Genomic DNA, 25,901 nt, shown 5'->3' with positions numbered 1-25,901 from the left:
CCTCAATTTCGCGGGTTCTCGTAGAGACACCAAGTCAAGATGAGTTTTGAAGAGTTTTATTAAAGGAGATTTATTAAATATGCTGGCTGCATATGGCTGACACAGGGTGTAAAGCCAGTGGCCACGGCCAGGGCCACCATCACAGCCGCCCGGCCCATGCAGGTTCGCATTGGATTCGGACAGTTGGTAAAGAAACAACAGAGCCAAAAACTGATAGGCCATTTTCTTTAATTCTAGCTTGCACCCGGTGGGCAAGTAAAAATACACACTGGGCTCCAAAACCCACTCACATTCAGTGCTCACAAAGCCACTGACTTATCCGAGTTTCCTAGAATCAAAGGTTTCTAGCTCACCAGCCTTATTCTCCTCAGTTCCCCATCTCCTTCCTTATCCCAGATACAAACTCTGTACAAACTGGCATCTCACTCAGCACTCCGCCATCTTGGCTGCTTTTCCTGGCCTCCTCCACGTGGCCTCCTTCTGCTGCTGGCTCTACTCTCTCTGCTCTCTCATGCTAACCTCAGGAACCAAGAGCGCAAGCTCCCGTTCTGCCCCCATTTTATAGTGTAGCTTCACAACCTTTAATCCAATATACAAAATAGGGAAGTCTCTAATACAAAGTCACTTCTCTGAGGCATGATTGGATTGTACCACCCCACATCAAAAAAGGGTGGGAAAGGCTTAATCCCAAAACCAAGCCCCAGGCTACAAGGATTCTCAACACACATTAATATCACCTGGGCAACGGCCTCACGTGGGCAGTACCATCTTTAACAAAGTGAGCATAATACATTTTATCTGCCCAACACAGGGCAACAGACCCAAATTGTGTGTGAGCTCCCAAAATAGTTCAGGGGCTGCTTATACACCCTTGATCACACATGGGCGAGGGAGAGCATGACATCATGGCATAGGTTGACAACATTTGTTTAGGGGATACACAGAAACATTAAGATTTTCAAGGTAACACAATCAAAGATGTTTACAAATCTTTCAGGGTTCATCTTCCCTCACTAGCCTAGAGGTATTTTACCGTCAAGATTCCAGGAAAGGGAGGAACTACAGTCAATGCAAGGTGGTATGTAAATTCTGCCTCCTATTGAAAGAGAAGTTTCTAGGTTAACCTTTATTTTAGATTTAAAACTAAATAACCCATTGTTCCTGCAAGCCAGAAACTTCTACATTCTTCTCCCTCCCCTCCCTGAGGAGGGACAAGACAGGAAAACCTGACCTTTCTTCCTAGAATATCAGTATCAATTTTCAGCTTTTTGGTACCTTACAACAAAAGGATGGATTGGAGTCTGGCAGTAGGAAAATGAATGAGAGACTAATTGAGTACCCTGGGCAAGAAATGATGAAAGTCCTTCTTTGATCACTTACTATAAAATAACCTGGCTTATGCCGGTGCTGCCCTATGCTCAAGGTACAAAATTAAAAGGAAATATTAAGTGCAGTATCAGGAAGCACATTCTGATAATTAGAGTGGCCTAAAAATAACAGACTTCTTCACAAGTAATTATGCCTTACATTTTTTTTCTTTCACCTGTTAACCATTTGAGCATTTAGGATGTGGCAGGCATTAGGCACATGATGGAGAACAAAACAAATACATTGCCCTCCACAGAGTTTACTATCTTTATATAAAGTGATCCGGTTTACAAATAACCTTTATATAATCATTTCACTAAGAAGCTAGCTCCCAATCAGGATATCTGAAAAGTGGACGAGCCTCTAGTTCAGGGGTCGGGAACCTTTTTGGCTGAGAGAGCCATGAACGCCACATATTTTAAAATGTAATTCCGTGAGAGCCATACAATGACGTTATGCATTATCCAATAAAAATTTGGTGTTGTTTCGCAGGACAGCTGTGATTGGCTCTAGCCACCCACAACCATGAACATGAGCGGTAGGAAATGAATGGATTATAATACATGAGAATGTTTTATATTTTTAACGTTATTATTTTTTTTATTAAAGATTTGTCTGTGAGCCAGATGCAGCCATCAAAAGAGCCACATCTGGCTCACAAGCCATAGGTTCCCTGACCCCTGCTCTAATCGGAGAAAATCCGTAAAGACGAGGACCCTGGAGAGTTGGAAAGCGTGTTAAGTCTCAGGCAGTCCAGGCTGACAAGAAGCAGGTCGTCCCTCCCAGCTGCGGGGTCTCCGACCCCGCTCCTGGTCGCCGTGGCCGCCCCGCCCTTTAACTTTCCGCTCTCGGCGGCGAGATTTGGATCTCTCGCGAGATCGTCACTTCATGAAGCCGGCTGTGGGGCCGTTGTGCTGAGTTGTAGCAGACGGTTTTGTTGCAGTTTGTCGGAAGTCTTGGTCCTGCGTGGGGACACTAAGTAGGATCTGGGGAGGAGACCGGGGTTGCTGTCGCGCGCGGGGTACGTGCGGAGAGGCAGGCTGGCCTCTGGCCGCCTGCGGGCCGCGTGTGCCGAGTCCCCGTGGGGCGGGCGCGGGTCCGGGTAGAGGGCCCGCAGGCGCGGGGACGCCGGCTGGGGACTCCGGCAGCTCGGACCCGAGGCCCGGGGTGTGCGGAGACGCCCGGAGCCTTGCCGGTGCTGCCCGAGGTCCGGGGGCCCCGGAGTCCGCGCGGCTCCCACGGTGAGGTCCCCTGTGCCGGGTCCGCGGGCGGAGCGGCGTTGGCGTTCCTCCGCCGGCTGCCCTACTTCGGGAGAGGCGGCGGCAGCGACGACCGCCGACGCCCTGTTCTCTGTTCAGCAGGCGCCCGCACGATGGAGTACACGCCCGAGGCCGCCCACGGCTCCCCGGGGCACGTGTGAGTCTCCCCGTCTCCTCCCCTTCCTTTAACTCTGAAACTTATACCTGGGGGACTTTTATTCTTTTTTAATTTTGAGGGAGAAAAAAATGAAACGCCTTATTTCCTGAGAAAACGGAATTCATTTTTGGAGAGTTTGTTACTGCAAACATTTGCGTTGAGTGTTACCGTCTTCATCATCCAGACTTGCAGGTCGGCGCTGCCCAGTACCGTACCCTTGGCCACGTGTGGCTATTTAAATCTGCAGTAATTGAGGTGACATAGAATTAAAGACTCAGTTCCTCAGTCATGTCAGCCACATATGTAGCACTCAGCAGCCCCGTGGCCACAACCGCAGAGATTCTCAGACACCTAGACCACGACTCCCCCATCAGTTACACGACTCACTAGACAGGGCGCTCTTTATCCTTTAAAAACCTGCCGCTCTGGGGAGGTGTTTGCATTTCGGCAGTCCCCGAGCTATCCGGAGGCTTTATAAAAATAACTTCTAGACTAATGCTCTCTGATTACTCTTAGAAATAATTAAACTCTCTAGACCCTTTGGGCATCAGCCACATAATTTAGAGGCTTTTTGGAATTTTGGCTGTCTTTGTTTTTCTTCCTCAGTATGCCCACGTGTTATTTATTGCCACTTTGAAATTTGCTTTTTTTCTTAATTTGCTGCTTTGAGTACAGAGATACGATTGCCCTAACTGAAGACTTTTGTTTGTTGGTTTGTTGACAGTTTTTAAATTTAACCAGTGCATTTATAAAATTAGACTGTGAATTTTATGCTTTATTTCTTGAAGCTTGTGCTGCGAATGTGGTGTCGTAATCAGTCCAAATCCTGCCAACACTTGTGTGGCCTGTTTGCGAAGTAAAGTAGACATCAGCCAAGGCATTCCGAAACAAGTCTCTATAGCTTTCTGCAAACAATGCCAAAGGTATGGTTTGGAACCATTCATCCTGCTTACAGTTGGGATTTTACAAATAGGAGAGCACCTGGGATATGCCAGGATTACAGAAATACGTGAATAAAGTGCACATAATTGAGATTTGATTTTTGTTTATGTCTGTGTTGCCAAAGATTTTAGAATTTGCAGTTTTGTAGTAAGTATACTTTTTAGTTTACCCTGCTAATCTGGTAAAGGTAGTGAAAAGGTATTTAAATTTATTTTTCTTTTAAGAGATTAATAGGTTTGATGTATAGAGTTAGTAGATAACGAGTTGATGTTTGTATGTGTGAGAACAGTTTATTAAGGACGTACTGTTATTACCATGAGTTATTTTTCCCTTTAGTCACTAGAAACTATGTATGATTTTTAAAAAGCACATTATATTTTAAGTAATTTAGCAGTATATTTTAAAAATTACATCTGTGAATGTTCTCATGTAACTAAGATGACTGTAGTTGATGAGGAAAAATGCTCAGTAAATCATAATTTGGAATGGTCTGAAATAAAAACTGTATGTGAAGGCAGGAGACTTTCTGAAAAGTAATGTTTTATTTCTTCTTTATTAACTTCAATTGTTACCATAAATCATATATATCCATCTAGTAGACCATTAAAGTAACACAAAACTGCCTCTTTTTTTTTTTAAATTTTTTATTTTTTTGAAGTGAGAAGAGGGATGGCAGTCAGACTCCCGCATGCGCCCGCCCAGGATCCACCCGGCATGCCCATCAGGGGGCGATGCTCTGCCCATCTGGGGCATCGCTCAGTTTCAGCCAGAGCCATTCTAGTGCCTGAGGCAGAGGCCATAGAGCCATCCTCAGTGCCCAGGTCAACTTTGCTCCAATGGAGCCTTGGCTGTGGGAGGGGAAGAGAGAGACAGAGAGGAAGGAGAGGGGGAGGGGTGGAGAAGCAGATGGGCGCTTCTCCTGTGTGCCCTGGCCGGAAATTGAACCCAGGACTTCCGCATGCTGGACTGATGCTCTACCACTGTGCCAACTGGCCAGGGCCGAAACTGCCTCTTGAAACTGTTTGTATAGCCTGACCAGGTGGTGGTGCAGTGGATAGAGTGTTCAGACTGGGACGTGGAGGACCCAGGTTCAAAACCCTGAGGTCGTCAGCTTGAGCACAGGCTTGCCACCTTGAGCCCAAAGGTAGCTCGCTGGCTTGAAACCTAAAGTCCCTGGCTAGAGCCCAAGGTTGCTTGCTTGAGCAAGGGGTCACTCATTCTAACATAGCACCCTCCACCCCCATCAAGGCACATATGAGAAAGCAGTCAATGAACAACTGAGGTGCTACAAGGAAGACCTGATGCTTCTCATCTCTCTCCCTTCCTGTCTGTCTGTCCCTATCTGTCTGTCTCTCTGTCTCTGTCACAAAAAAGAAAAAAAAATTATATGCTTATGATTTCCCAAATAGGTTAGGGTTATAGTAATTCATAACTTCTTTGGAGGAGGAAGAATTTTTTAATCCCTTTGAGAATTTAAATGAAAACATGTAAATATATATGTACATATAAAACGTGCATTATATAAACACATGAAAGTTTGTACTATTTCAGGGGGTTTATAGTTTGTAAGCTTTGCAAGTGTGAGGCTGAATCTATTATAAATATTAGCTATTCTTTTTTTAGAGAGAGGCACACACACATCAATTTGTCCCACTTTTTCATGCTGTTACTAGTTGATTCTTATATGTGCCCTGACCAGTCATTGAACCTGCAACTTGGCATGTTAGGACAAGACACTCAAGCTATCCAGCCGGGAAACTGTATTTGCTATTCTTAAAAGCAAGGTGGAATGAAAAAAGCACTGGACAAAGAAGCTTAGTTTTTTCACAAACTAGCTTTTTGAAACTCTTGGACAATTATCTTCTCTAAGCCTTAGTATCATCACCAGAATGAAGGGGCTTTATTAGATGATATATAAAACTCCAAAAGCATGGTTATAACAAAGGGACTTGTATAACATTTTTGAGTAAATCTTTAAAAATATGATATAAAACAGCATTTACATAACATATTTAGATGTATTATATATGTGTTTAAAAGCATTCATTGAACACTTAACTGTGTGCCTAAGTATTGTTCTAAGTTCTGGGTGGGCTGAGCTACAAAACTTAAAACACATACATAAGCAGTTTCAATGCTAATTTAGTCAGGTTTTATGTAAGATTTTAAAACTTGAATTTTACAATTACAATTTAGAAAAGGACTTGAAATAGATTAATAGTCAATTATTTTGGTACATAGCTTGAGGTACTGATTTATTTTTGTGTGTGTGAGAAATAAGCAGTTCTCAAGCATTATAGATATACATTATAAATCCTTTTAATGCCATTTTAAGATGATATTTACCTGCCTGACCAGGCGGTGGCACAGTGGATAGAGCGTTGGACTGGGATGCCGAGGACCCAGGTTTGAGACCCAAGGTCACCAGCTTGAGCGCAGGCTCATCTGTTTGAGCAAAAAGCTCACCAACTTGGACCCAAGGTCGCTGGCTCGAGCAAGGGGTTACTCAGTCTGCTGAAGGCCCCCGGTCAAGGCACATATGAGAAAGCAATCAATGAACAACTAAGGTGTCACAATGAAAAACTGATGATTGATGCTTCTCATCTCTCTGTCCCTGTCTATCCCTCTCTCTGACTCTCTCTCTGTATAAAAAAAAAAAAAAAAGTAATAGATACAATGAATAAAAAATATATATTAAAAAAGATGGTATTTACCTGATTTTTCAGAGCATTGATTCAAGGAACTTTTGGTCATTTTGTCATCCTCACTGGAATTCTTACTGGTGCTTGAAGTAATATGACCTCTTTAATAGGTTATTTTAGATTGGCTTTCACAAATACCCAGAATTTTACCTTTTTAACTAAAGCTACTGGTCTAATTGAAAGTTTTGCAGGATTGTTAAAATATATTTGGGTTAAGTGCTTCAGATCAACGTGGGTGATTATATCTGGTTAAAAATCAGTGTTATGTCTACATATACAGGTGGACATTTTTGGTTTTTTTGAGAGATGCTGGATTTTATTGTATTATCTTCTCTTTCAGATATTTTCAGACACCAGGAACTTGGATACAATGTGCATTAGAATCCAGGGAACTTCTTGCTTTGTGTTTGAAAAAAATCAAAGCCCCTTTGAGTAAGGTAGGTCAAAGAGCTAAAATAATATTTTGTAGGAATATCTTTTTTTTTATTTTGTGACAGAGAGAGGGCCAGATAGGGACAGACAGGAAGGGAGAGAGATGAGAAGCATCAGTTCTTTGTTGCGGCTCCTTAGTCTCCTTAGGTATTCATTGATTGTTTTCTCATGTAGGAATATCTTTTAAATCTCTCATTTTCAGGAAATCCTTGTATAAGTAGGTTTTTCAAAAGTAACTGTTAAATGTTATTATTGGTAAGCACTCTACTACAAATGCTGTTTAATTTTTAAAGTTACATATTTTTTTATGGAAATGAAAGTTTATTTTAAAAGTCTTAATATAGAATCAAAAGTGTCATTTCTTGAGAACCTCTTAAATGCAATAATTTTTTAGGAAAATATTTGTATAAAACCATTGCTAAACTTTTTTTCCATTTTTGTTTTAAATCTTTCTTTTGTATTGTTTTGTCTTTTTTTTCCCTGTGTTCCTGACAGTTTTGTCTTCCTGTCTTTGTATTGTTTCTTTTCTCCCAGCAGTAATATTTTCAAGTTACAGAGTCTTGATGCATCCTGCTCTTGAATTTTTCTAAGTGTTTGATAATAGTTTTATTTTAAAACATTTCTTTTTATTACCAGATTTGTCTCCTTCCCCCCCCCCCCCCCCCCCCCCCCCCGAATCAGTTTTTTATGTAACTTGCTCTTCTTGCTTTCATACTTCAGGCTTTTGTCAAATGTCTGGTGAGCCTTAATAATTTATTAGTTCATTCAGGATATGTTTGTAAGTGTCAGCTGTGGGCCAGTCTGCTTTCGGTACTGGGGATATGGCCGTAAATGAGAGAGACAGAAATCTCTATCTTAGGAAACTTTTATTCTAGTTGGAGGGGAAAGTGTGGAGTAGCAATGAACAAAATAAGTAGATATATTATATAATGTATTAAATGGTATAAATTCTGTGAAGGAGAAAACCAGGAAGGGAGGGGATAAGAACTTCACAGGGAAGAGTTGCAGTTTAAAATCACCGATAAGGTGACATTTGAATAAACAATAAAGGCAGTAGGGACTGAGTTGTGCTGAAATTTGTGGAAGAGCATTATGGGTAGAGAAAACAAGTGTAGAGGCTAGAGGCTGGAGCATATCTATTTTTAGAGTGGAGCTGGCAGGGGAAAAACAGTTGGGATTGAAGCAAGATGAGTTATGAAAAGTCACAGTAGATCAAGCCTTGTAAATACTGGTTTTACTCCTTTGTTTTTTAATTTGCTACAAAGGGCAGTGGGAAAGAAGGAGTAAGGACACATATCAGTATATTTATTAGTTGTCCTGGAATAATAGAGTACAGAGGAAAAAATCTGTAAAACTGCAGAGACAATAATTGACTGGGAGATGCCCTTAAGAAGTAGGAAAGTGATAGGATGTTGCAGATTAGTGGAAGAATACAACAAATATTTGGTGCTTACTCTCTGCCAGGCCCATTTTGGGAGCCTGGAATATTTCAGGGAACAAAACAAAGGTCTGCTCTCTTCTGGGGCATTCTAGAGGTTGGTTTTGATAGCAGTAGGGACAGTTCATGTGTGGTAACAGAAGAGAAGGTGTTGGCATGTGGGAACTTCTGGAAAATCTCTTCTAATCTTTTTTTTGTGTGTGTGTGTTTCTGAAGCTGGAAACGGGGAGAGACAGACAGACTCCCGCATGCGCCCGACCGGGATCCACCCGGCACGCCCACCAGGGGCGACACTCTGCCCCTCCGGGGCGTCGCTCTGCCACAACCAGAGCCACTCTAGTGCCTGGGGCAGAGGCCAAGGAGCCATCCCCAGCGCCCGGGCCATCTTTTGCTCCAATGGAGCCTTGGCTGTGGGAGGGGAAGAGAGAGACAGAGAGGAAGGAGGGGGTGGGTGGAGAAACAAATGGGCGCTTCTCCTATGTGCCCTGGCCGGGAATCGAACCCGGGTCCCCCGCACGCCAGGCCGATGATCTACCGCTGAGCCAACCGGCCAGGGCCTCTTCTAATCTTTTTTTATTTGAGAAAACAGATGCATGAGCAATAGTTATGAGGGGAAATCTATTAAGTGTTTGAATAGAGGGGAAGATATGAAATAGATCTCTGGGAGAGAGGAAGAATGTACCAGAATGATACTGTATGATAAGAATTACACTTAAAGTATAAATTTAAAGACTAGTGTGGTTTGTGTTTCTGTAACCCCATCATCTGCATAAATAAGGCATAGAGCAGGTAGAGCATTGGTTATGATTTAGCCAAGTGTCTTAGTTGAAGTGAGAGAGGAACCAAGGAAATTGAGTGTGTGCATGGAAATGAGTGATTTGATCTTGAAATTAAGCTGAGACAGGGTAGAAGTGAGTAGATAGGGAAGGATAATGGATAGTGAAAAGGTGGGATAGGATGAATAGTTTGTAGGTTTCAGTAAATTGAAGGATTTGTGGTGTCCAGTAACTGGAGACAATGAGTTGGAAAGGTAAGAGATGATACTTAGGGAAATGGATATTTGGAATTGAGATTGGGGCCCAGGATGGCAGGATTTAGTTGTCAGGAGTAAAAGGGTATATGATTAAGAAGCAGGACAAGATCTTGGGGGAAGAGGAACTCAAAAAGAATGGAGAGGATAGGTGTTTGGGGGATTATCTGTGAGGATATTGAAATCATCAAGTATTAATATTGTTGAAGAGAGTGACTGAGCCAGGATCTAAAATCTTGGAGAAACGAAAGCAGGTGACCCAGAGATTAACAGATGACTAACAAGAGAGAGGTGGTGGTATAGTCCAAAGACTTCAGATTCAAAGCTGGCTGTATTTAAGGAGGAGGCAGAAAGAATGATTTGGAATTGGTAATTTAAGAGCAAGGAGGACACCTATCTTCTAGTCAAGTAACAGAAAGAAAGAAAAATATCAGTTATTATTTTAATTAGCTGCAGAGGGAACAATGTATATAGTCAAGGTGAAGGGAATGTTCAGTAGAGAGATGGAGGATTCAGGAGGTTTTGTTAGTGTATGTTGAGTTCCAGAGTGTTAGATGGGACAAATAGGGAATGTGTTAACCATATGGAGTTTGGTAGATGAGGGGTGACTGAGGTGTTTGGGACTATGGTAAAGAAGGATAAAGGGCCCAATAAAGTTGAATGGTCCTGGTTGTCTGAGAATAGTTTGAGACTGTGTTGGGAAATGAAGTAGAGGTCAAGGAGCCCATTCCTGCAGATGGAGGTTGGAGGCTGAGGGAAAGGCAGTCTTAGTGCCCATGAGGCTTCCTCTTGAGCCCTGTAGATGGAGACTGAAGAATAGAAGCTGCCTTTCACCTGCTGAACCTGTGTGGCTTGACTAGGGTTTGTTTTCATGTGGAGCCAGTTGTGTGAGGAGAGTTCTACTCTGTAGTGCTGAAGCACACTACCCATTGCTAGACCAAATAGGGCTTGATTAAATTATTGCCTGCCCACTGATATCTCCTAAATCATTTATATAGAGCTCAGATTTCTCCATTAGAGCTCCAGACTAAATATATGTCTTATTATCTACTGAACATCTTCACTTGGATATCTCATAGATAAATCTTCTTTAACTCAAATGTCTGAAACCAAATGCCTCATATTTTCCCTGTTAAATCTCTTCTTTGTGTCAGAGAAACGGTATTATTTTGATCAGTGGTCTTTAACTGCTCTTCTGCCAGAAATATCGTGCCAATCTGCCAAAAGAGTTGAAAATCACTGATCTACATGCCCAAAGATGAGGTCACAACATCTTTGCTGTCATATAAAAAGTATAATTTCTATTTAAAACACAGTATACCTGTCTACAGCCATACCACCCTGAACACGCCCGATCTCGTCTAAAACACGGTATACCTATTTTAGAAAAAAGGTTTTTTTCTTCCTGTGCAAGTATTTTAATTTTTACTTGAATTGTATCAATTGCATTAATGAAGTCATTAGATTATCCTTTTATTTGCTGTTTTTGTTGCTGTACCTTTCATGATAATTATTTGTTTATTTTTTTACTGGTTATGTTAGGTAGTGATGCTAATCCCAAATTCCTTAAACAGTATATGAAATTTATTTATTAATGAATTATTCTTTCATGTTTGTCTTCTCGGGTAGGAACTTACATTTCTTTCTGTTTGTGTTTTATTGAAGGTCCGACTTGTAGATGCAGGCTTCGTTTGGACTGAGCCCCATTCTAAGAGACTTAAAGTTAAACTAACTATTCAGAAGGAGGTAAGCTACATAATATTCTCAGCATGGTTAAAGTTTATGTACACTTCTCACAAAAATCAGGGGATATTTCAAAATGAATGTGAAGTGATTTAAAAAAAGCATTTGATTTTTTTAAATTAAATAAGAACAGAACAGCAAACAACAAGTCAAAGAAAGTTGTTTGATTATGCAAATGAGATGCAAAACCAACTTTTATTTCATTGGTGGAAGTGCACTATACAAAAGGCTGGAACTGGAGTGTCTGCAAGTTCCCTGATCTTGAAAGTGCATTTTGAAATATTCCCTAATTTTTGTAAGCAGTATAGTTAAGGAAGGGGCTATTGATAAGTTACTTCTTGATTTGAACAGCTTAAAAGGACATGAATACACTCTTTTTTTTTAAATGCTTGATTCTTTTTAGCTTTTATTCATTTTAGAGAGAGAGAAAGGGAGATATAGAGAGAATGGGGGAAGGGGTTGGAAGCATCAACTCCCCATATATGTTATTTGGCCAGGCAAGCCCAGGGTGTTGAACCGGTGACCTCAGCGTTCTAGGTCAGTGCTTTATCCACTGTGCCACCACAGGTCATGAATACACTCTTGATTTTAACCCTTTGTTTTCTTTTGGACCATGTGCACAGATCATCAGGGCACTAATAATTGCAGCCATTGCTTATGATTAGTGGGCTGAGATAATCTTTTCAAAGTTATTTTTATTAGAAAAAAGGTTGGAGTAAACATGAGCTAAGGCATTGCTTCTAACATTTGGCTGATCATTTTGACTCCAGTAACTGAATCAAAGTGGACACAAATGAATGTGAGACCCAGGAACGTGTATGTTTAAAAATCTTCCCAAGTGATTTCAGATGATTGGTTATGTTTGGAAACGATTAAATTAAGAATATTTTTATTTACTTATTTATTTTGTCTTTTTTTTCTGCTAAGGATGAATTTTATACAGATACATATACCCAAGTGTATATAGATATAAAATTCTGCAAAAAAATTCTCACAACCACTTTGATTAAAGATGTATTTGAAATGTTAATACAGTAAATCCTATGAATTAAACCTATGTGTCTTTCTTGAAGTAGTGTAATTTATGCTTATGACTTTAAATTTAACTGATTTATTGTTGATATTCTCAAAGCATTCATGGAAAAAGATTTTGACTTAAATATTAAAGTGTTTTCTTTTAAGAAAAATGTTTGTTAAACAGGAGAGAATGAAGGGAGTGATTTTTTTTTTTTTTTTTTAATCAGGTAATGAATGGTGCCATCCTTCAGCAAGTGTTTGTGGTGGATTATGTGGTTCAGCCCCAGATGTGTGGAGATTGCCACAGGGTAGAAGCTAAGGATTTCTGGAAGGCTGTGGTCCAAGTTAGGCAAAAGGTAATGAGAGAAAGATGCTGAGTGAATCCTCCAGCTTGTATTTCGTCTTTGTCAGTCATAAATAGCTAATAAAACCTCCTTTTTTGTCCCTTTTTCCAAATCTTTTGTGCACCAGGGAGAGCCTACGTCCCTGGAGCATTCATCTTTAGAAATAGATTACTATCACATTTTAGATCATCTTTGAAGATTATTTTAGTTTTAAAAATCAGTGTGCTATGTCTGTAGTGGCTTGTATTGCATTTCATCTATTAATCTAATAATGCATTTATGTTTAGACTTTGTACAAAAAAACTTTCTACTATCTGGAACAGTTAATTTTGAAATATGGAATGCATCAGAATACACTTCGTATCAAAGAGATTCATGGTGAGTTAAAATGTAAAAGCATTTGAAATGATGTCAATATTTTATTTCAGCTGACCTAAGGAGTCTTTCATCTTTTCTGATAATATCTAGAATAGTACTGTTCAAAAGAAGTTTGTTAGGAAGAAAAAAGTCTTAGTTCTTTATCTGCACTGTTCAGTATGGTAGCCATGAGCCATATGTGGCTGTTGGATACTTGAAATGTGGCTAATGCAACTGAGAAATTGAATTTTACATTTTTTCTATTTTAATTTGAATATACACTGAGTAGTGGCCCTGGCTGGATAGCTCAGTTGGTTGGAGCATCGTCTGGATACACCAAGGTTGCAGGTTTGATCCCCTGTCTGGGTACATATAAGAACCAACCAATGAATACGTAACTAAGCTGAATAGCAAATGATATTTCTCTTCCCCCTCCCTCCCTGTTGCCCTCCCCACCTCCCTTCCACCTCTCTCCCTTTCACTCCTCCTCTCTCTCCCCTTCACTCCTCTGCTCTCTCCCTTCCTCTCCCCCTCCCTCCCCCTCTCCCCCTCTTTTGTCTTCCCCTCTTTTCTTCCTGCTCTCCCTTCCTCTCTCTCTAAAAAATAATAAAAAAAACCCTTTTTTAATATATACTAAGTAGTTAGCAGATTAGTAATCTAGTAACTACATTAATGGAATATAAAGTGCTATGATAGAAAATTCATCAAAAACTTGTTTTATGTAGAGATCAATTTCTGATTGGAAGAAAGTTATATTTGAGATCTCTTAAGTTCTGTAATATTTTGTTTTTTATATTCCTAGAGGCATTTATTATGGGTATATTAAATCAGAATAACTGATAATAAATAATGATATACAAATGGTATAATTAGATTTCTTAAAGATGGAATTTAAAATTTTTGCATTATTTTATAATGGCTCTTTAGGGCATATTCTTAGCACTTGCTGTTGATAATATAGCTTACTTATACAACTAGATGATGGGTGACTATTTAACCCTTTGAGTAGTGAGTTTTTTTCATGCTTGCTGACCCCCAGGAGTGAGTTTTTTTCCAAAAAATAAAATTACTTCCAGTTACAGTTTTATTAACTTAAAATCATGTTTGTTTGATAACCAATTTATGGAAACAAGAAGAACATACATTTGTCTTTTTGTAATGTTGCCTTACACATTTTTAAAAGAAAATTTTTTGTTATGCTCGTACTCTGGAGGGTCAGGAGGCATGAGGACGTACATGAATGTTTGTACTACTCAAATGGTTAATAATATAAAACATAAATACTCTATTTATTGAGAGAGAGGGTGACAGGAAGGGAGAGAGGTGAGGAGGAGAGAGTTGAGTAGCATCAACTTGTAGTTGCTTTAGTTTATTGATTGCTTCTCATATGTACCTTGACCAGGGGCTTAAGCTGAGCCAGTGACCTCTTGTTCAAGCCAATGATCTTGGGTTCAAGCCAGTGACCTTGGGATCATGTTGATGATCCTGTGCTCAAGCTGACAAGTCTGCATTCTAGCCTGTGACCTTGGGTTTTCAAACCAGGAACAGTTAATATTTTTAGATGGTTCTTGCTACTGGTGGACATGTACATTGTTTATCTAGTCTCTAAAGTACTGGCTTAGACATAACTGTTTTTGAAGGAATGACCAAATTCTTACATTATACTACTCCTTGTTTTAAAATGGTAATTTCTACTGTGACTTATTCATCTCTTAATCATTTACCATGTATGTCTTGAGAAAAGTTCTTAGAGGTATGGTCTTGGTCTTAAATGGAGGGAAATAGGAGTATTTGTTATTACACCTGAAGAAACTCTTTTTAGCTTTGTATCTGGCCTGAGTGCATTACTGGTAGACCATAAGGTTAACAGTCTAAATCGGTGAAACACAATTTAGTAAATACTTACCGTAGGTTAGGATTCAAACCCACAAAATCTGGTTCCAAAATGCATACTCTTACTGTCAGTCAAGTTTTGAAAAAAAAAAATAAGGGGGCACATATTATAAAGTATATTTGATATACTGTGGTAGAAGCTGTGAGACAACCTTGTTGCTTGTTTAACATACTGTAGTGCCTGGCTATTTGTGGCTAACCAGAGGAAAAATAACACCTTTGTTCTGAGTAACTTTGTTTTAAGTAACTGTTTTATGAATAAGGAGATCCAAATATTTTAGCTAAGGAAGCAAAAAGTTACTATTCATCATGCAGAATTAGCAGAATTAGCCTTATACAGAAATTTTTTGTAACAAAAGACCTGGCTACATTTTGGTACCTAATTTTGCAGTCACTTTCAAAACCAAAAATGTTGTGGGTGTAACACTTTTTTATTTTTATCCAGGGGAATTTAATCCCCCCCCCCCCAGTGGTTCTTAGTTTGATTTAAATGTTTTGGCCTGCCTGACCAGGCAGTGGCGCAGTGGATAGAGTGTCAGACTGGGATGTGGAAGACCCAGGTTCAAGACCCTGAGGTCGCCAGCTTGAGCGCAGGATCATCTGGTTTGAGCAAGGCTCACCAGCTTGAGCCCAAGTTCGCTGGCTCGAACAAGGGGTCACTCAGTCTGCTGTAGCCCCCTGGTCGAGGATATGAGAAATCAATCAATGAATAACTAAGGAGCTGCAATGAAGAATTGATGTTTCTCATCTCTCTCCCTTCCTGTCTGTCCCTACTTGTTCCTCTCTCTGACTCTGTCTCTGCCACACACACAGAAAAAAAATAAAATTAAAAAAAAAATGTTTTGGCCTGAACAGACGGTGGTGCAGTCTATAGATCTTTGGCCTGGAACACTGAGTACCCAGATTTGAAACCCCAAGGTTGCCGGCTTGAGCAGAAGGATTACTGGTTTGTCATGGGATCATAAACATGACCCCATGGTTGTGGGCTTGAGCTCCAAGGTTCCTGGCTTGAAAACCAAGGTCACTGGCTTGAGCCCAAGGTTGCTGGCTGGAGCAGGTGGTCACTGGCTCCCCTGGAGCCCCCAGTCAAGGGACATATGAGAAAAAGCAATTAATGAACAACTAAGGTGCCACAAACAGTTGATACTTCTCATCTCTCTCCCTTTCTCTCTGCCTGTCCCTGTCTGTTCTCCTCCTCTCTCTCTCTCTCTCAAAAAAAAAAAATTGTAACTTTGTTTTTAAAATCATCATCATCATAATAATTCAAACTTGGAAGTATATCTGAATAAAGGACCTCTATGTCCCTTTTTAAAAAAAAATTTTTTTTTTTTGTATTTTTCTGCAGCTAGAAAGGGGGAGAGACAGTCAGACAGACTCCCGCATGCGCCGGACCGGGATCCACCTGGCACGCCCACCAGGGGCGACGCTCGCCCACCAGGGGGCGATGCTCTGCCCCTCCGCCCAGGCCGTCTTTGCTCCAATGGAGCCTTGGCTGCGGGAGGGGAAGAGAGAGACAGAGAGGAAGGAGGGGGGGGGGTGGAGAAGCAAATGGGCGCTTCTCCTATGTGCCCTGGCCGGGAATCGAACCCGGGTCCCCCGCACGCCAGGCCGACACTCTACCGCTGAGCCAACCGGCCAGGGCCTATTTTTTTCTTTTTTCAGAGACAGTCAGAGAGAGGGATAGATAGGGACAGACAGACAGGAACGGAGAGAGATGAGAAGCATCAATCATCAGTTTTTTGCTGCAACACCCTAGCTGTTCACTGATTGCTTTCTCATATGTGTCTTGACCGTGGGCCTTCAGCAGACTGAGTAACCCCTTGCTCGAGCCAGCGACCCGTGGGTCCAAGCTGGTGAGCTTTTGCTCAAACCAGATGAGCCCACGCTCAAACTGGCGACCTGGGGGTCTCGAACCTGGGTCCTTCGCATCCCAGTCCAACGCTTACCCACTGCGCCACTGCCTGGTCAGGCTCTGTGTTCCTTTTATCCACATGTTATTCCCAGAGGTAGTGCCTTAAGATAGTACAGTATGTGCTCTGTATTTAGTACATTGTGATAACACTGGTTTCCCTTGTGTAGGATCGTTCTGTTGTCTTCTGTGACCTAACGTGTTATGTTACATGTTTGGAAATCTTTCCATGTCATTGCATATAATCCTGTTTCATTATTTATAATCCATTATGTGTGTGTTCATTAGTCAGTGTTCATTTAATTAATTCCTATTAGTTGGCTTACAAGATACTCTTTTTTTTTTTTTTTTTTTTTTTTGCTGCAGCAAACAGCATTGGAATAAAGGTCCTCATGTTTGTCCATATTTAGTGGTTTTTCTGTGGAATTGAGTTCAAGAGTTGAAATTAATAGATGAGTTTGCTAATGCAAAATTTTTGTATGTATTGTTGAATTGTCTTCCAAAATAGTTCCAGTTTATTGTCCCATTACTTATGAGAGTTTCCATTTTTCCCAACCTTGCCAGCACCACATAAGATTGTATTAGCGTTTCTAATTTTTGTTTTAATGGAGAAAATAATGGCATCTTGTTTTAATATGCATTTCCTTCATTACTAATGCAGGTTAACATTTTTATTTGTGTATTATTGATTTGTTTAATGTGAATTGTCCTTCATATATTTGTTTTTCCTCATTTATTTTGTCTGTTATTCAGGAGTATGTATATATACATAGAGTAAGCATGCATTTGAGAACTTGTGTTTGAGCATGAGGCTAAGAGAGCTGGTACTTTATCATTTTCTTTTTCTTTTTTAATTATACAGCTATGGCGTATGACTTTTCTGTCTTACAGAGGAAAGTCTTCTATACTCCCAAGATTATTTTAAAAAAAAAAAGCTATAGTTTTTACTTTACTTTTGGGTTTTCAACCTGACCTCTTCTACCTACCAAATAATCTGTCTTTTCCTTGCTGATCTGACTGAAGTATCTCCTTATTCTTATATATGCTAAATTCCTTTATATACATGGCTCACTTCTGCTTAATTTTGTTTCACTGCTTCTACCAGAGAATATAAATTCTGTTGCCCCTTACTAATCTTTTTTTCCAAAATGTTGCAATTTTTTTTTTTTTTTTTGGGTAAAACTTTGTTGATAGTAAAAGCATGGATTCTAGAACCATATTTTGTGAGTTTGAGTCTCTGTCCTACCAGGTTTTGCTGTCTGACCTTAGGCAAGTTATTTAACTACTCAGAGCCTCAGTTTTTCCATCAATAAAATAGGATAAATAGCACCTTCCTCATAGTAGTATTGTAAGGATTAAATAATCTATGTAAAGCACAAAACTGTGTTTGATGCGTAATGATGTTTACAAAAAAGAATTAGTTCTTTTCTGTACTTCAGTGGCATTTCATAGTTTTCTTCACGAAGATTTTGAATGTTCTTACTGGTGTGTTGAGCTATTTTGTACTATTTGTTAGTGCAGATAGCAGCTTTTTTGTTATATTTTCTAATACATGATTGCTAATATAGTAGAAAGCTATTGCTTTTTCTGAAATTTCTTAATATCACTAAGCTTTACAGTTGATAATCTTGATTTTCTAGATAAACAATTATCTGTTAACAGTAATAATTTTATTTCTCATTGTGGGTTACTTTTTTGTATCTCATTGTGGTTTTGATTTGCATTTTGCTTATTAGTTACACTGAGCATTTTTCATATACTTGGCTTTAGAAAAATGTCCAGTTCCTCTGCCCACATTTTAGTGCGTTTATTTGGTTTTTTTGCTATTCTATTGAGTAGTAGGAGTTCCTAATATATTTTGGAGATTAACCCTTTTCTGATAAATGGTTTGTAACTTTTTCGTGGACCAGAAAGAATTTCTGTCAGAAAACTGGTCTGTATGACTGTCTTTGTGTCTGTGCCATACTGTTTTGATTTCTGTAGCTTTATAATATATTTTGAAATCAAGAAGTATGAGGCCTATACTTAATGGTATCTTTGGAATTGCAGAAGTTTTAAATTTTCAAGTCCAGTTTGCCATATTTTCTTTTATCTTCTGTGGTTTTGGTGTTATGTTTAAGAACTCATATCTAATCAAGATTTTCTTCTGTATTTCTTTTAAATGTTTTATAGTTTTAGCTCTTATATTTAGGCTTTGAGTTAATAACCCTTTTGAGTTACTTTTTGTGTATTGGTATGGGAGAAGGGTCTAAATCAGGGGTCCCCAAACTACGGCCCGCGGGCTGCGTGCAGCCCCCTGAGGCCATTTATCCACCCCCACCGCACACCCAGAAGGGGCACCTCTTTCATTGGTGGTCAGTGAGAGGAGCATAGTTCCCATTGAAATACTGGTCGGTTTGTTGATTTAAATTTACTTGTTCTTTATTTTAAATATTGTATTTGTTCCCGTTTTGTTTTTTTACTTTAAAATAAGATATGTGCAGTGTGCATAGGGATTTGTTCATAGTTTTTTTTATAGTCTGGCCCTCCAACGGTCTAAGTGGACAGTGAACTGGCCCCCTGTGTAAAAAGTTTGGGGACCCCTGGTCTAAATTCATCTTTTTTGTGTGAATATCCTGATTTCCCAGGGTAAAGATTATTTTTTTCCCAGTGAATTGCCTTGAATCCTTTGTCAACAAAGATCTGTTGTCTCTAAATGTAAAGGTTTATTTCTGGATTCTCGAATCTGTTCCATAAATCTATTTATTCTCAGGTTGTATCACACTGTCTTGATTACTTAAAGTTACCGAGTTTTAAAATTGGGAAGTGTAATGTTCCCAATAAATTTGTTTATCCTTAAAATTGTTTTGCCCATTGTGAGTTATTTTATTTTACTAATTAGCAGAGTTGTGTGGAAGAATATTTCTAAACATTCCTTAGCAGACAGTTTTGGTTTTAGTTATGCTTTTGTTGCTGATTTTTAATGCTGTTGCATTGTGATAGGATAATGTTGTCTGCAGTAATTTCTACTGTTTGGAAATTATTGAAGTTTTTTTTGAATCTTTGAATTTTAAAAAATTATATGGTTTTTTTTCTTGGGACCGTGTTCCGTAATCTCAATTGAATTAATTTTAATGGTTATTAAAGTTCTATGAATCCTTATTTTTGGTGAGTGTGGTTATTTTGGTTTTGGTGGTGTTAACACTAGTCACCCACATTGATTGTGCATGTGTTAACATTTGTTAATTTCCTTTTAATAGGTTTTGTTTCTGCATCTCAATTCATTTTTATTGTCTTCTTCATACATTGTTCCATTTATTACATAAAATGACCTTCTAAGTTCTGTTTAGTGTTTTTCCCTCCCCTCCCCTTGACTTTGAATATTATTTGTTTGACATTAAAATTGTGCATCTTTTTTCTTTTGTTCGCATTTGTCTGATTTTGTTAAACAAGTCTTAAGTGATATATCTTTAGTTGTTGTGGCTATATTTTATGATAATTTGATATTTTAATTTGATAATTTGTTACATAGTTGTTAGTAGAGGAAAATCTCATTATGCAGAATTGTTTTCATGTGGCTTTTTTTTTTTTTAAAGATGGTTTGGATTTCTATTATTCTTCAAAGCAGCATGCACAGAAGATGGTAGAATTTCTTCAATGTACAGTTCCCTGTAGGTATGTTCTGAACCTAAATGTAAGATTATGTCCAAGGAGCTGGAAGTAGATCTAGGTAACATACATCCTTCAGACTGACACAACTCTCTTGTGTTAAAATATTTAAAATTGTAGTAGGAATACTTACACAATTAGTAAACATCTATTGGTTTTAGTCTCTTTAAGGGAAGTATTAGCCTAAGAGCATGTAAGAATCACTTGAGGGATGTAGACCTCACTTTGTGATGATAAGTACAGTAGTGCCAGATCATTGATTGAATTCTTTTAAATAAGAGAAAAGAAAGATGGGGGTAGAGGGCTTTGGTTAGAAACTTTATAGACAAGGAAGGACTTAAGCTCCTAAAATGGGAAATTTTCAAAGGTACAGTTTAGACCAGGCAGTGGCGCAGTGGATAGAGTGTCGAACTGGGATGCAGAAGGACCCAGGTTCGAGACCCTGAGGTCACCATCTTGAGCACAGGCTCATCTGGCTTGAGCAAAAAACTCACCAGCTTTGAAGCAAGGTCACTGGCTCGAGCAAGGGGTTACTCGGTCTGCTGAAGGCCCGCGGTCAAGGCACATATGAGAAAGTAATCAATGAACAACTAAGGTGTCACAATGAAAAACTGATGATTGATGCTTCTCATCTCTCTCTGTTCCTGTCTGTGTCCCTGTCTATTCCTCTTTCTGACTCTCTCTCTGTCCCTGTTAAAAAAAAAAAAAAAGGTACAATTTATATTGAAAAAATGAGATTAGTGTGAACAAAGACTTGGGGGTATTAGTTTAGTATTCATTCATTCATTCATATATTTGAGAGAGGCAAGGAGAGACACAGAGAGAAAGAAGCTGTTCCTGTATGTTCTCTGACTGGGGATTGAACCAGCAACCTCTGCTCTTCAAGACAACACCCAGCCAACCAAGCTGTCTGGCTAGGGCCTTAGTTTAGCTTTTAAAGGATGCTGTATATAAATTATTATAGATTGGTTTGAACCAAGGGCATGTTTTAGAAGTCTTTAGTAGATAAAGTTGAAAATAGGTTGTAGTCATATTGGCAAAGGTTTGTAATTTAAGTGGATGAAATTAGATTTATCATAGTAGACAACAGGAAGCTGTTTCAGACTTTTGACAGTGATGATTTGATTTGATGAAAATTGATATTCCAAGACTACAAATAAGGCATTTGTCTTTTTATTACTGTCAACTTTTTCTCTTAATAGATACAAAGCCTCACAGAGACTGATCTCTCAGGATATCCATAATAACACATACAATTACAAGAGCACTTTTTCTGTGGAAATTGTTCCTATATGCAAGGTACTTTTTCATATTTAATTAATCCATGTCTATAAAAGAGTACAAGCAATTAATTGGTTTATATGTAGTTATTAGCTCCTGGTTTTCTTCTGGGCTTGGTTAAAAATGTAGAATAACTTTCTTAAATGATTTCTAATATACTCAGCCATGTTAAAAAGATGAAATGTGGACACATGACAGTTCTATGAAACTTTGAATACAGGAAATGACATTAAAATAAATATCAGTGAACCACTTTTGAACTGGATTTTGGCATGATGAAAATAAACAGTATTGTGAAAATGAGACTTACAGTCATTTCTGTGATTTAAAAACATAATCTGAACACTTAAAGTGTAGGTTATCATTTCATTGAATTGTGCTAGGTAAGACTGCTTGAAAAACCTAAATGGATTAAAATTTAATGACTAGTTGAGGATCTACTCTATAGAAGGCTGTGAGTTATGGTTTATGCATCTAAAGGTCTCTGTCATATAAGAACTTATATGTTGATATTTAAATCACTGATAAGAAGTGCCATAATTTATTGTGAGCCTTCTGTATAAGTTATTAATATCCAAGTACTTGAGTATATTTCATTTCTTTATGTCTCAATAGCTGGAGTAAATTATATTATCATTTTGAAGATAAGGAAATTGAAACTTGGGGATGTTAGATGACTTGACCAAAGTTACATAACTAGAAAATGATTTTTACCTAGGTCTTTGACTCTTAAGCTTTAAAGCTGTTACCACTTTTTATGATGGTAGTACAGTGTCAGTGGTGAAATGATGGCTTAAAGCACAGTCAGCAGAGTTTTCTCTAAAGGGCCAGGTAGTAAATATTTTCAATTTTAAAACCATATAGTCTCTGGTGCAACTACTCAACTCTTTTGCTGTGGCACAAAATAGCCATAGATAAATGAATGGCTGAGGATGTGTCCCAGCAAAACTATAAAAATGGGCTATGGAATAAATTCGGCCTGAGGGGCATATTTTCAAATTCCTGGTATAAAACTGAACATTTAACTGGCACAGAGCCTGGCAAATAGAAATCTAGGTGTTAGGGAATATTTAAGATTTGCATATTAAGTGCTTTGAGTGATTCATGCAATTAACTGGATGCATACACTGTAAAGGAGTATCTTTAATCCTTGGGAGACTCTTGACTAAGTTAAAGAAGGGACTGGACAGAATGTCCTTTCAGTGGAGGAGCCTATGATTGCAAATAAATACAGCTTAAAATAGAATTCAGATTCTTTTATACTATATTTTAATACCGTTTAAAAACAGATAACCCCATTATTGGTTGTATTTCCAATGTACACATAGAGGTATGCTCTTGGGGGCATTAAACATTTGAGTATATATTGTTACATATACCCAGGAAAGAGAAATGTGGCTCTCCTGAAATTTGTTTTTAATGGAGATTGAAAGAAGTCACAAATAGATTTAGAAAATCACTCTTTTTCTGATGTTTAATATAAGGTCTACCGGAAAGTTCTGTCCATTTCTATCACAACAAGTTTTGACACGTAAGCATGTTTATTTGGCGCAGGTGTATCTCTCTATTTTTATCCCTTAATGTATACATACTGACATAGCAAATGAACTAAAACAAAGTTGATTCACATTAGTCTTATGTGTGAAGCGATAGTGTACCCATGGCTACTGATAAAGTTCATTTACGCCACTGTAATTTTTACGAATTTCAACAAGGAAGAAATGCTACAGAAGCATGTCTGTCGCATCCACCATATTCCCCGGACTTAGCACCCTCCGATTATCACTTGTTTTTGTCCTTACAAAATTTTTTGAAGGGCAACAAATTCAAAAATGAAGAAAATATCAAACAAGCACTGGTTCAGTTTTTCACATCAAAAGATAAAACATTTTTCTTTTTTTTTTTTTAAAAAAAAATATTTTATTTATTGATTTTTTTAGAGAGAGAGGAGAGAGAGAGTCAGAGAGAGAGAGGAGGGGGAGGAGCAGGAAGCATCAACTCCCATATGTGCCTTGACCAGGCAAGCCCAGGGTTTCGAACCGGCGACCTCAGTGTTCCAGGTCGACGCTTTATCCCACTGCGCCACCACAGGTCAGGCCAAACATTTTTCAAAAATGGGATATACAAATTGCCCTCATGCTGGCAAGAAATCATTAATAATAATGGCAATTATATTACTTAATAAAGTTTATTGACAGTAAGAAAAATTTGTATTTTGTTTTATTCCAAAAATGGACAGAACTTTCCGGTAGACCTTATACTTTGCTTAGAGTGTACACTATTAACATAGAATAATAAGCATTCACACTTCAATAAAGTTGAAATAAACAATAGCTTGGTGAATAGGATGTGGAAAAAAATTTTAAGAATTTTTATTAAGACAAATATCCCCATTTTAAGAAGTTATAGCTTATTTTCTGTTTCTCTAAAGATGATTTTGTTTAGACCCTTTGTTGATACATAGAATTAAAAATTTAATATTTTGGTGTGGTCAGATGAACACAGATCAGGGTAACGTTGGTGAGTGTTTTTTGGAGACTGTTCTGTAGGGTTTGCTTCACTCTAAATGTTAGTTCTTGTTCTTGTACCTAGGATAATGTTGTCTGTCTGTCTCCAAAATTGGCACAAAGCCTGGGAAATGTGAACCAGATTTGTGTGTGTATACGCGTAACCAGCGCCATCCATCTCATAGACCCAAACACCCTACAAGGTAAATTTTAGGAACTGTTTGCCTTGACTGTTCTGTCTGGCAAGTGGTAATACTTTGTTATTAATTTCATCAAACATTTTCAATAATATTGTTATGAAAAGCTAGTTCTTATAAAACACTAATTTTTTAAGCTTTTGATAAGTTACTCTTGTATTTTTTACTTGAGGAAACTTTTTTACTTCTGTGAACTTTTAAAAATTTACTAGTTTTGGCCCTGGCCGGTTGGCTCAGCGGTAGAGCGTCAGCCTGGCGTGCGGGGGACCCGGGTTCGATTCCCGGCCAGGGCACATAGGAGAAGCGCCCATTTGTTTCTCCATCCTCCCCCCCCCCCCTCCTCTCTGTCTCTCTCTTCCCCTCCCGCAGCCAAGGCTCCATTGGAGCAAAGATGGCCCGGGTGCTGGGGATGGCTCTGTGGCCTCTGCCCCAGGTGCTAGAGTGGCTCTGGTCGTGGCAGAGCTACGCCCCAGAGGGGCAGAGCATCGCCCCCTGGTAGGCAGAGTGTCGCCCCTGGTGGGCATGCCGGGTGGATCCTGGTCGGGCGCATGCGGGAGTCTGACTGTCTCTCCCTGTTTCCAGCTTCAGAAAAATACAAAAAAAAAAAAAAAAAAAAAAAGAGGGAATATTCCCTTTAAAAAAAAAAATTTACTAGTTTTATGCCATTTATTTACTGCAATTGACTATCTCATTTTACTTTTGTGACTAATATTTAAGTATGTTGCCAAATTTCAGTGTATGGCAAATATTTTAAAGTTTGGGATATTTAACTCTTTATAATCCAGTAGAACATTTAGTTTAAAGTGAATTTTAACTACTTTTATCATTGCTATACATAATTTTTAACATTCCCTTGATAAAAACTATTTTTTAAAGAAGACCCTGTATTGATAGGTGTCTTCTTAGTACTTGTTTGCATCTCCTACTTCTTGATTATTTTTACTTTTTATTTCCTGTAATATAAGTTTTCTTTTATAAAATGGCTTTATTTTGCTGTTTTCTAGGAAGTCATTTACCATCCTTGTCTGTTAGATTATAATTCATCAGTCAGAGGTCTTTTTTTTTTTTTTTACAAAATTGGGACGACTGCCTGTTAGATAAAACTTTATTTTCCGTAAACTAAGTACCTAAGATGACTGATGTTTCTAAAATAAAGTGCCAGCACAGGAAACTGCTATACAACTAATTGGATTTAAATTTGTATTAAAGGCACTTAGCTCTATGGTGTTCTAATGACTGCTCACAAAAATGAGGGAATCAGGAAAGGTGCAGATACTCCAGTCCTTTTGTACGGTGCATTTTCACCAATGAAATAAAAGTTGGTTTTGCATCTCATTTGCACAAACAACTTTCTTTGACTTGTTGTTTGCTTTTCTGATATTCTTATTTAATTAAAAAAAAAATCAAATGCTTCTTTTTTTTATCGCTTCATATTCATTTTGAAATATTCCCTAATTTTTGTAAGCAGTATACTTAAGATGTATTTCAGGCCCTGGCTGGGTGGTTCAGTGGATAAAGCATCAGATTGGTGTTCCAGAGGTCGTGGGTTCAAGCCTTGATCAGGGCACATATGAGAAGCCTAAGTACACAATGAAATGGAACAACTGAGTGAAACGAGTTGATGCTCTTCTCTCTCTCTCTCAAATCAATGGAAAAATTTTTCAAAAAAAGATATAT

At 38.6% G+C, this 25,901-nt stretch overlaps 1 protein-coding gene across 4 annotated transcripts in view; it reads left to right on the top strand.

Annotated features, from left to right (window-relative positions):
• Positions 1-2,240: 2,240 nt before the first annotated feature.
• Positions 2,241-25,901, top strand: part of NMD3 (NMD3 ribosome export adaptor) — a 40,236-nt gene continuing 16,575 nt past the window's right edge. The window contains exons 1-10 of one of the 4 annotated variants that reach the window (XM_066347460.1): positions 2,241-2,347; positions 2,727-2,784; positions 3,573-3,707; positions 6,769-6,865; positions 10,994-11,074; positions 12,316-12,444; positions 12,720-12,810; positions 20,167-20,245; positions 21,442-21,538; positions 24,113-24,230. In XM_066347460.1, the coding sequence (XP_066203557.1) occupies positions 2,741-2,784; positions 3,573-3,707; positions 6,769-6,865; positions 10,994-11,074; positions 12,316-12,444; positions 12,720-12,810; positions 20,167-20,245; positions 21,442-21,538; positions 24,113-24,230 (871 nt within the window). In that variant the 5' untranslated portion in view covers positions 2,241-2,347; positions 2,727-2,740. Of the gene's footprint in view, positions 2,348-2,367; positions 2,390-2,726; positions 2,785-3,572; positions 3,708-6,768; positions 6,866-10,993; positions 11,075-12,315; positions 12,445-12,719; positions 12,811-20,166; positions 20,246-21,441; positions 21,539-24,112; positions 24,231-25,901 lie in introns of those variants that run through there. The other 3 variants (XM_066347461.1, XM_066347462.1, XM_066347463.1) reach the window with 3 other exon arrangements.

This window comes from Saccopteryx leptura, chromosome 8 (assembly GCF_036850995.1).
Source record: "Saccopteryx leptura isolate mSacLep1 chromosome 8, mSacLep1_pri_phased_curated, whole genome shotgun sequence".
Classification (NCBI taxonomy): Eukaryota; Metazoa; Chordata; class Mammalia; order Chiroptera; family Emballonuridae; genus Saccopteryx; species Saccopteryx leptura.
This window is presented reverse-complemented; position numbering and strand designations above follow the sequence as displayed.